This window comes from Elephas maximus, chromosome 4 (assembly GCF_024166365.1).
Source record: "Elephas maximus indicus isolate mEleMax1 chromosome 4, mEleMax1 primary haplotype, whole genome shotgun sequence".
Classification (NCBI taxonomy): domain Eukaryota; kingdom Metazoa; phylum Chordata; class Mammalia; order Proboscidea; family Elephantidae; genus Elephas; species Elephas maximus.
Window position 1 is genome coordinate 29,091,994 of NC_064822.1, and position 12,216 is coordinate 29,104,209.

Here is a 12,216-nt window from a genome sequence, read left to right on the forward strand (position 1 = left end):
ATGGGGGAGCTCTACTCTGTAGTATAGGGTCGCTGTGAGTCGGAATGGACTCCACAGCAATAAGTTTGATTTTTTGGTTTAGATACATGTAAGCTGGGCTTATGAAAAATTTTGTTGTTGTAACTAAACTACAGGGATATTTTTACAAAAGATAGTAAATTTCTGATGAAACACCACACAAATATTTTATAGACAGTCATTTTGGTGTCACCCCCTGACAGTGTCACCCAGTGTGGTTAGCACCCCCACCCTACCCTAGCGACACCACCACTGACAGATGCCTCCCAGCTTCCTCAGCCTCTCTCCGCGTCCTGGAACACATATTGTGCCAAGGCATCTCAGGGCAGAGCCCCGGGAAAACTTTTCCTGGGCGGCATCTGGCTATTTGGCAGGGCACGTTGGGTATTTGGCAGCCTCAGATGAATTCAGGGTTTCTCCATGGCCTGGAGCGTCAGATCTCACCACTGTAGCTGACCTGCCACTGTGTGATGGGAAAACTGGGAACTCTAAGCTCCCCTTGCATATGGTCCACACCAAAGTCTGAGGTGGAGTTCATATTCTGTACTTTTTTTTTTCTTTGGACTTAAATATGCTTTGTGTGTAGTGTGTGGGGGTGTTTTGCAGCTTTTCTAACAGTGTACTGCGTGGGCTCTGACCAAAAGGAGCTCTGCAACATCAATCACAGTTATGTCAGAAAAAAATTATCACAAGAATGAAACCACGAGATCATGGTATTATCATGAGTATGCCTTGCTTTAAGTAAATCGGCCATATCAAACCCAAACTTTCCACATTAGTAAGTTATAATGTGCTTATCTTCTTTGCAAAATTATTTGTTGGTTTATATAAAAGCAGTGGGTATTATCCTGTAATGGGACTTGAAAGCTATAGATCTTCTCCCTAGAAAAAGGCAGACTGTCTGCAAGTTTTAAACAATTCTGGTGGCTGGGTCAGAGGCCCCAGAAAGGTCATTCCTGAATCCCCTGGTGAATCATAGGCCCCCAGTTAGGAACCTATATTTGAGAGCCATTTCACCTGGGTCACTTGATATGGGATTGGATTTCTTTTTATTGCTTAAAAATAAGAATGTAATGATTTCACCAGGCAATGAACACAAGCACTGCACAAAGAAGGCTCACTTGTGTTCTAAGAGTCCCTGGAAATCAAGTGGAAATTTGCTTTCACATTTAGCTTTCACACTTTACATTGTTAACAGGAAAAATGTGTGTACCTCTCCACGCCGCTCAATTTCCATTTGTGTTTCCGGGATACCAGTAATCCTCCTCCCCAAGCTGCCTGAAAAAGGAAGATCATATAAGGAAAAAGGTTGACTAGGTTTCTATAGTTTGGTGTCTTCTAGAACACAGAGTATCTTGCAGAGTGAAAATTACTTTCTTGACCCTACCCCACCTTCTTCTAGCGTCAGACCTCCTAAGTTTATATTGGAGGGCTATCTTAAGGTCTCAGACGCCACCGCTCATTTATAGGAATGTAAGGAGCCAAATTTGAAGCACACTCCCTCAGTCTACAAGAGAAGGAGAAAATGTTCCCCCCCAACTCACCACTACCACCCTTAGTCCCAGTGAAGCTCATGTTCTCGGAATGAGGAACCATATGTTCTCCACACTTAAGAAAAAAAGAATTTTTTTTCTTTTTTTTAAGGGTAGAGAAGATGGGCTGGGGACCCATTAAACAGCTTCCAAGTTGTAAGGAAAAACCCTTTTGAGAAGTCTGGATGATTCCAGAGGGATAAAAAAAAAAAAAAAGAGGGATAGAACAGCTTAACAACCCTATTTTACTGATGTGTAATATTGGACAAGAGAATTCCTCTGTCCAAGAAAAGCAAACAGGAAAGATTCATCATACTAGTCAATTCGCTGCGGTATTAGAACAACAACAACAAAAAACCCAGTGCCCTCGAGTCGATAGAACATGCCCCTTAAAAGTCTACTCAAGTTTGAAGATCTGAATTGGTGTAGTAATCTTTGCAAAGAAGATGTCAAGATGGTGTCTAATTTGAAAATGTTGACATTCTTTACTCTGTGTGTGAAAATCATCCTGGGATATTTTTTAAAGAAAAAAAAAAAAAACTGTTAAGGTTTAATTGTGTGTCTCTTTGTTGTCATTTCCATTTTTTTACCCTTTGAAAAATGATCCAGTTTTCAAAATGTGTAATATTTTACGATTATTTTCTAATTTAATTATAGAGTATATAAATATTAAACATTAAATCTAATAAGAATAAGTGGTAAATGTGATATATTTCAAACAAAAGTTAAACCAATCAGTTAAAAGGTTCCCCAGCTCTAATTTAAGTAGGAAGCCTTGGGGAGAGATCACAGCATCTGCTGGCATAGGACACGCAGACATTCTTATTTTTAACATTGTTAGAGTAATCAGCTCCCTGAAACAGCTAGCAAGATTTGGCAGGCTTTTCAGTTCTCAAACCTAGGTCACTGATGGTAGTTGTGGTATTCAACCTTTTGGGTCCTTCGTGTCTTCATGTGTAAAGTGAAGGGGTCTCTGGTAGCCTAATGAACAACTCACACTGTTAATCAGGGAAGGAAAAGAAGATAGGTAATTGCTATGTAGGATAACTCTGGAATAATGGAAACCTACCTAGGTTAGCCTGAAGAAGTTTTCTGCTTCTAAAAAAAAGCTAGAGAGGGGATTAATTTGGTCTGAGTACTTATTATAAAGCTGAAATGACCTATGCTGGTGCTACTCAAAGTGCTACCCGACAACAGCATGAGGATCTTGCACCAAAATGTCAATCAATTTATGGCTTCCTTCATTGAGAAAGTCTTGTAACGAAAAAAAAGTCAGCTAAACCAAACACTGTGCTTAGTAATGGCCTGGCACAAGCTCCTTATTTCATCATAGATTAAAAGAGTTTACAGATGGCAGCGATCTTTGAAACACACTTGGAGTAATACTGATCTAAACTTCAATCCATTCAATTCATTCTTCTAAAAATTGACATGTTTTTTCATATGAAAATGTTTTGAGGGGTACAATTCCATTATTTTTTGGTGTGACTAAGCCTGGAGTCAAAACATCTCAAATACAATTTATCTTCTTAGCTGATCAAGCTCATTGATGATTAGAAATGTGGTTCAGATTTCCTAGCAAGCTGTCAAGCCTGCTTTTGTCTTTAAACATATGAATACCTGACTTGAGTCTGAGACTTTTATCTTCTAGCTTTCTTGTATAAATGCATCGTCTTTTTACTTTTTTGATCATTCTTGCAAGTGTGTGAATGTGTGTTTATGTCAGCTGTATTCCTTCATGGATGTTTATGGCTCAATGAATTGAGAACTAAGTGCACAGCTCATGTACTGGTCACAAAAATAAAAATATCAACATGTTGGGGACATTAAGGCATAATCAGCCTCCAGCTGCTTCCTGTGAATGCTGTGTACTGTGTGAGTTGTGCGCTACTTTGCCTCTGCAATCCTTAAAACTTAAATGTCACCATTCTGAAAATAAGCTCATAAAAGAAAAAAAAAATCATTCTCTGATCCTCAGATGAAAAATGTGCAAAAATATTTTAATGGCCAGCCCCTAGTGGGGTACTTACATCCACATGCATCCAGATGTTATATTTTTTGCAAATGTCAGCAATAGCTAAGAGGGGATCGAATGCTCCATACACGGTGGTTCCAGCAGTGGCGCTCACAAGGAAAGGAACAAATCCCTACATAAAGGAGAAAGCCCCCCAGAAGGTCAAAGAGTGGCTCAAGGATTCTTTTAAAAATCTGATGAAAACAATGGAAATTCTTCTCCTACCATATGCATCTGCATTTTTGGAACAATCAGAAAGTTTATGGACACCCCGGAGCTTGGTAGGTCCCCACATGGTGCCAATGGTCTGTGTCCAAGTACAAACCTAAAGGTTGGCGGTTTGAACCCACCCAGAAGTATCACGGAAAAAAGCCTTGGGGGTCTGCTTCCTTAAGATTACAGCCAAGAAAACCCTATGTGGCAGCTCTACTTTGTAACCCACGGGGTTGCTATGAGTCGGAAGCAACTTGATGGCACAGTGGTCTGATTTTTGCGCTTGGAACCCATTGGAATCTGTGTGCACTCTCCAGGACCTGCATTCCCTGGTCCATTCTGGTGGCCTTGCCAGTTGCCTTATGAGAATAGACACTGGGGTTCTCAGGAGGGGCCGTCCCAAACATAAAGGTGAGCAAACTTTGTGGTAAAAAAAAAAAAAAAAAATGGTACCCACCATCATTTATATATATTCTAGGTAGATTTCCTGACCTTTTTTTTTTCCTTTGCAAACTTTCTAGTTCTCCTTATTCACAATAGAAAATCTGAGCCTAATAAACTGCCTAGAATGAACAGGCAAGAGAACAAAAAGAAAGACCTCTGATCAACCCATTATTCTTCTTTGGAAAATCCTCTGATAATTTATTTGCAGTCTTAGAGGGGAGGGTAGATATGGGGCCACATAATTAGCCATGGCTTTTATTCCAAGTAGTCCTCAGTCTGTCTTGTCAAGGCACAATGAAAATCGATTGAAATAACAGGCTACTGCTGAAAGAAGGCAGAATTTCACAAACAGGATGAATCTGGTTACAGCCTGACTCGGAATGCGACATGATGAGGTTACAGCATGAGTCTTTAGGTGGCAGCAAAGGTTTAATCTTGTGGTTTATTTTTCTAGCAGCAGTTCTAGCACAAGAACCAGGGAAACTTTCCTATTGTCACTTTGCAGAAAAATGGCATATGAAAATATGTAATTATTCCTGAGTTCATAATAATCAAATGCATGCATTATGCCAAGGAACTGTGGGTTATACTATCAAGAGTTAAACTAAGAGAGTTCTAAAAACAAACTCTGGTTTGTGAGACATCGGGGATGTAAACGAGTTCCTAGAGCTTTGTGGGAATCTTTGACAGGTCTTTAGAAGTTGTTACTTCCAAAAAGAGTTCTGTGCTTCCTGCAAACCAAGATATTTGGAGAGCCAATCATATCAGCCTGCATCTAGGCAGCAAAAGCTGGTCCCTTTTAAAAAACTATACATCAGAGACTCACAAACTGTATTAGCATTAGGATATTTGCCACTTGTGAAATTATCTTTCAAATGCAGGTCTGTTTAATGCTAACCCTCAAAACATCAGGAAGACACATGCCTTGGAAACTCCTGTAGTTTATCTCTGTATATATTATTTATTTAGCAGCTTAGACCTTTCCAAAGCACAGCCTGTAACTCAGAGAAATAAATCATGATAGGATGCAAAACTCCATGCTCTCCTGAAAGGTGGGAGGTTGAGGTTTGGATGCTATTTTTAACATGAAACCAAAGTGTGTTTCTCTACTGGGTGGAAATAGAAGTATGTATTCCCAGCTTGTTAGGGCTGATAAAACCCCCTTCCTCCCCGTTCTCCCTCCCACACACTTACTTTTTGTTTGGCTTCAAGGATCCTTCTTTCAAGATCAGATGGGATCATTTTCCCTCTAAAAGAAAAAATAAATATATTACAGGTTTGTTTGGAAGAATTTACTGTGCTGCCTTTGCAATGTAAGCAGTCACAGGGGAGTAAAAGTCCAGCCCTAAACAGTAGAGAATAATGGTCAGTTAAAGCAACTCCTTGGCTATTTCCAGCAAGAAATGTATTCACATCCCTGAATGATGCTTGGCTATAATATACAACACGTTTATGCAACTCCTAACCATGCTGTGCTGTTATCTTGTTGAACAGCCACAAGGTCCCTCTACTTTGCTCAGAGCCTGCTTTTTAAGTCATCCACGTAATTCCACTAAAATAAGCCTGATTTGGAGCGAGATCTTTGGCAACGAATGGGGGAGTACACATTCGTCTTCCAGGGCTTCTAATGAATGGAACTGCAATTTCACACACAGACACAAAGCCAAGAAGAGAGTAATCCATTCTGCCACCCTGATCTTGAAACTGTTGAAAGAAAACATTAAGTCAAAAAGTTACCTGGTTATATTCTAAGGGCTCAAAACATAAAGCAGGCCAAGAACTCATGGGCTCAAACTCAAACAGTTATATAGACAGGCATCCTAAAAAGAAATATCCCCAAATGTTTCTTTCTTAAGATAAAAACACAGATAATACTTTGCTTACAATAAAAACCTTGTTAGATGTCGTTAGATGCCATCAAGTTGGCTCTAACTCATGGCAACCGTAGGCACAAGAGGATGAAATATCACCTGGTCCTACCTTATTCTCACAATAGCCAGGATGCTCAAGTCCAGTTTTTGTTTCTGGCTTTGTCTGTATTTTGAGTGCCTTCCTACTTCGGGGGCTCACCTCCCAGCACTCTGTCTGAGAATGTTCTATTGTAATCCACGGGGTTTTCATTTGCTGATTTTTGGAGTAGGTCACCAGGCTTTTCTTCCTAGACTGTCTTAGTCTGGAAACTCTGCCGAAACCTGTCCACCATGGGCGACCCTGCTGGTATTTGAAATATCAGTGGCATAGCTTCCAGCATCATAGTAACATGAAAGCCACCACGGTATGGCAAACTGACAGACAGGTATTGGACAAAAACTCTACTATTATAATAATCAGAAATACTAATTTCTACCAGAAACAATTGTTGTTTATAGAAGAGTAGGCCAATTAATATCACTAGATACGTGATCTTGGTCAAGTTACTTAATTTCCCTGTAGAATAACTATACTAATGTCACTTATATAGTTATTATGAGGGTTAAATGCATTAATAAATGCAAAATGACTTAAAAAGTCCTTGGGATATGGTAAGCCAAATGTTGGCTTTCATTGTTGAGATTGTTATTAGACATTGTGACATTGTAATATTTTCATCCCAAGACTTTGGGGGAAAAAGAGGCAAAGGATAGACCAGGGTAGTTGCATGGTACTGGTCGCTGTTGTTAGCTGCTATTGAGTCAGTTTGGCCCCATGGTGACCCCACGTATGCAGAGCAGAACTGCTCCATAGGGTTTTCAAGGCTGTGACCTTTCGGAAGCAAATGACCAGGCCTGTCTTCCAGGTGACTCTGGGTGGGTTCTAACTGCCAACTTTTTAGCTAGTAGTCCAGTGTTTAACAATTTGTGCCACCTAGTGAGAAATTCTTTAAAGCAAAATAGCTCTCTTACAGTAAAAAGATCAGTGTTTGCCAGGGGTTCAGCAGAGAGGGGAAACGAGGACTAGGTGGAGGACAGGGCATTTTCAGGGCAGATTCTGTTAACGGTGGACACATGACATTTCTATCTAAGTTCTCAAAAGGCAATTTGGAAAAATAAATTATGGGGGAGGAAGCTGTCACAGTGAGCTGTTGGGGGATGCTACTGGCTGGCATTTAGCGAGCAATGAGTGGGGTTCTGACATCCGAGTCACCCACCAGCACAACAGTATGTTTGACCCGGTGATTGCAGACACAGAGCAAGCACTGGGCTACCTCACTACATCTGCTAGGGCAGTCTTGCCTAAGCTTTTCATATTGAGATATGCTACTTTATTAAAAATTACTTTTCTAACTTTCCTCCATTTTTCTAGCTTGGACATTATGTACTAAAAGCAGGTAAGTTACATTTTGTATGATTTTCATTTCAGGGTAATAAAGGCGGTATTACAAAATAGTTGTAATATAAAGCAGACGTGAGGTCTCCAAGCATCGAGAAAGCGAAGCTATTTTCCAAAGAAAGGCAGTTACAACGCCATTACCTGGGCACAGTAACTGACAAGTTACTAGTGATTAGTTTGTCAGGCTGAAATGCAACAAAGGACACTAAAGTTACATTTACTGTGGAAGGGTATGGACTCAGATTCAGAGCAGCTCACTGCTTAAGAACTTCAGTTGAGATGTACCCCTCACAGGGGAGACTATGGGACCCTTCCAGGAGGTAGGGTGGTAGAGTTGGGAAAGTTGCCCCAGAGGGCATCTCACTCCCTACATTTTCCCAACACTTCACAGCTTTGCCTTGGGACATCCCCTAAAGCAAAGATTTTAGGCTACGCTACAAAACTTTGAAGGAGCCCTGGTGGCGCAGTGGTTAATCACTTGGCTGCTAACTGAAAGAAAGGTCAGTGGTTTGAGCCCGCCAGCTGCTCTGTGGGAGAAAAGACCTGGTGATCTGCTCCTATAAAGATTACAGTCTTGGAAACCCTGTGGGGCAGTTCTGCCCTGTCCTGCAGGGTCACTATGAGTCTGAATTGACTTGATAGCAACTCGTTATAAAACCGGCTCTAGCCCTAATATAAACAAAATGTTCACATGTCAAAGAAAATCCGGGTAGTATATTTATCTTTTAAATAAAGTTTCAAGCTCATTAAAATTGCCATAGTATTTTTTACAGGTAAACATGAAAACTGAGAAGGAGAATTCTTAGAACTTGTTCTGAGATCCCTGAATTTTAAAGAGAATGGTATAGACCAGGCCAGCTTTTCATTTTGTTATACATGACGTCACTGCGAGTCGGAGTTGACTCGAAGGCACCTAACGACAACAACCACAAGCTGAACACCTCTGCCTTAGAGAATTTTGGGAAGACTAGCTTGACAATCACTATTTGTTCATCTAAACACCTCTGGACATTTTGTGAAGCATAAAGCAATATGGTGTCACCAAGAAGGCACAAATCAGGGCACATAATTGTCAAGGACTCAAGATCTGATTCTAGTCTAACCCTCTCATTTTCTACATGAGGAAATGGATCAAGAGAGGTGTAGTGACTGCTCAAGATCAAACGCTGGTAAAAGACCAGCCTGTAACTAAGTATAAAAATGTCGAGCTTCCAAAACAACTTCTAAGGGACCAAATACACAGGAAACCTACCTTGAAAGGGTAGGCTCTTTTAAGATTAAAAAAAAAAACAAAAACCCGAAGCCAGTGCCACCGAGTCAATTCCGATCAATAGCAACGCAAAAGGACAGAACAGAACTGCCCCACAGGGTTTCCAAGGCTGTAAATCTTTCCGGAAGCTGTCTGCCACAACTTTCTCCTGCCAAGCAGCTGGTGGGTTTGAACCACTGACCTTTCTGTTAACAGCTGAGCTCTCAACCACTGTGCCACCATATAATTATTTTAAGGCAATATCTGGCTTTCATGGATCAGAGGTATCATTCAAGCCTGGCTGGAAAACTAATATACGGTCTGTGCCATTTCCATACCAGTGAGTTTGGGGCAAGGAGAAGGGAGGAGGCTTGTCAAATAATCAACTCCAAATGTTCACTTCTCTTCCTGAGTGGAAAGAGATGGTTGTGGCTTTTGACAGGGAGGGCGTTCTTCTTTCCTAGGGTGTTCTGTTTTCTCTAGATCCTATTTGTTTTGTTCACGTATGAACCCAGAGCTGAGCACACTGCAGGTGGCAGATAAATATTCCTTGGATATGTGTGGCTAAAAGGCAGACGTTTAACCCTAGGATGACGTAAATATATTTACCTTACTTTAACGTTTGGCCAGACAGCTAGTATGGGAGTTTCTGGGGACAAAAACTTTAATCTTTGTTGGAATTGATTGAATTGCTTTAGAACAATGCTTCTTAAAATTTAGTGTGCTTGAGTTATCTGTGTACTTATTTAAAATACACTCTTTGAGCTTGCCCCTAGGGATTTGATTCAGTAGGTCAGATATCAAACCAAACCAAACCAGTTGCTGTTGAGTTGATTCCAACTCATTGTGACCCCGTGTGTGTCAGGGTAGAACTGTCCTCCGTAGGGTTTCTAATGGCTGATTTTTTTGGAAAGTAGATCCCCAGGCCTTTCTTCCCAGGTGCCTCTGTTCAGATTTGAACTGCCAATCTTCCAATTAGCAGCCAAGCACTTAACTCTTGGCACCACCCAGGGACTCCTAGGTTGGTATGTTATTGTTGGTTGCTATTGAGTTGATTCTGACCACGGTGACCCCATGTATTACAGAGTAGAACTGCTCCCTAGGGTTTTCTTGGCTGTAATCGCAATGGAAACCAATCAACAGGACTTTTCTTCCAGGTTTGAACCAACCTTTATGTTAGCAGTTGAGTGCAAACCACTTGCACCACCTACGGACCTACTTCTGTATAAACAAGAAACCAAACCCGTTGCCGTCAAGTCAATTCCAACTCATAGCCACCTTATAGGACAAAGCAGAATTGCCTAATAAGGTTTCCAGGCTGCAATCTTTATGGAAGCAGTTGTGGAGCGGCTGGTGGGTTTGGACAATGACCTTTCGGTTGGCAGCTAAGTGAGCACTTCACTACTGTGCCACCAGGGCTCCTTTAGGCCTGTATAACCCCTTGGAAAAGCTCAGTCAGAACAAGGCCAGGGGCCTATTGCGGATCAAACCATCAATTACTCATATGCAAGTTCAAGTTGAAACTGATGAAAATTTGAACAAGTCCACCAGGCCCAAAGTAAGACCTTGAGTATATCCCACCTGAATTTAGAAACCATCTCAAGAATAGATCTGACATGCTGAACACTGATGACTGAAGACCAGATGAGTTGTGGAATGACATCAAGGACATCATGCGTGAAGAAAGAAAGAGGCCATTAAAATTACAGGAGAGAAAGAGAAGACCTAACTAGATGTCAGAAGAGACTCTGAAACTTGCTCTTGAACATCGAGTAGCTAAAGCAAAAGGAAAAAATTCTGAAGTAAAAGTTCTGAACAGAATATTTCAAAGGGTGCCTTGAGAAGACAAAGTAAAGTATTATGATGACATGAGCAAAGACTTGGAAATAGAAAACCAAAAGGGAAGAGCATGCTCAGAATTTCTCAAGCTGAAAGAACTGAACAAAAAATTCAAGACTCGAGTTGCAATACTGAAGGATTCTACAGAGAAAATATTAAATGACACAGGAAATATCAAAAGAACATGGAAGGAATACACAGAGTCACTATACCAAAAATAATTGGTTGATACTCAACCATTTCAGGAGGTAACATATGATCAGGAACCGATGGTACTGAAGGAAGAAGTCCAAGCTGCACTGAAGGCACTGGCAAAAAACAAGGCTCTGGAAATTGACGGAATACCAATTGAGATGTTTCAACAAATGGATGCAGCGCTGGAAGTGCTCTCTCGTCTAATGCCAAGAAATTTAGAAGACAGCTACTTGGCCAACTGACTGTAAGAGATCCATATTTATGCCTATTCCCAAGCAAGGTGATCCAACCGAATGTGGAAATTATTGAACAATATCATTAATATCACAGCAAGCAAAATTTTGCTGAAGGTCAGTCAAAAATGGCTGCAGAAGTACATGGACAGGGAACTGTCAGAAATTCAAGCTGGATTTAGAAGAGGACATGGAACCAGGGATGTCATTCCTGATGTCAGATGGATCCTGGCTGAAAGCAGCGAATATCAGAAGGATGTTTACCTGTGTTTTATTGACTATGCTAAGGCATTTGACTTATGGATAACATTGCAGAGGATGGGAATACCAGAACATTTATTGTGCTCATGAGGAATCTGTACATGGATCAAGAGGCCGTCGTTTGAACAAAACAAGGAGATACTGCATGGTTTAAAGTCAGGAAAGGTGTATGTCAGGGCTATATCCTTTCACCATATCTATTCAATCTATATGCCGAGAAAAAATCAGAAAAGCTAGAATACATGAAGAAGAATGGGGCATCAGGATTAGAAGACTCATTAACAACCTGCAATATGCAGATGAAACAACCTTGCCCTTGCTGAAAACAAAGAAGACTTGAAGCACTTAGTAATGATCAAAGACCACAGCCTTCAGTATGGATTAGACCTTGAAATAAAGAAAACAAAAATCCTTGCAACTGGACCAATAAGCAACATCATGATAAATGGAGAAAAGACTGAAGTTGTCAAGGATTTCATTTTACTTGGATCCACAATCAACCCCATGGAAGCAGCAGGCAAGAAATCAAAAGACACATTGCCTTGGGCAAATCTGCTGTAAAAGACTTCTTTAAAGTGTTGAAAAGCAAAGATGTCACCTTGAGGACTAAGGTATGCCTGACCCAAGCCATGGTGTTTTCTATCGCCTTCAGAAGACCAAAGAAGAATTGGTGCCTTTGAATTGTGATGTTGCCGAAGAATACTGAATATACCATGGACTGCCAAAAGAATGAACGAATCTGTCTTGGAAGAAGTACAACCAGAATGCTCCTTAGAAGCAAAGATGGCGAGACTACGTCTCACATACTTTGGAGATATTATCAGGAGGGATCAGTCCCTGCAGAAGGACATCATGCTTGGCAAAGTAGAGGGTCAATGAAAAAGAGGAAGACCCACTAAGAGACGGACT

General features: G+C 40.8%; 1 protein-coding gene across 1 annotated transcript in view; it reads right to left on the minus strand.

Moving 5' to 3' along the window:
- The window catches only part of GAD2 (glutamate decarboxylase 2), an 82,811-nt gene that overhangs the window by 23,013 nt on the left and 47,582 nt on the right, over positions 1–12,216 (minus strand). Inside the window, exons 9-11 of the mRNA XM_049885221.1 lie at positions 5,416–5,470; positions 3,581–3,697; positions 1,232–1,296 (exon numbers count right to left, since the gene is read on the minus strand). Coding sequence (XP_049741178.1) covers positions 1,232–1,296; positions 3,581–3,697; positions 5,416–5,470 — 237 coding nt within the window. The remainder of the gene's footprint in view (positions 1–1,231; positions 1,297–3,580; positions 3,698–5,415; positions 5,471–12,216) is intronic.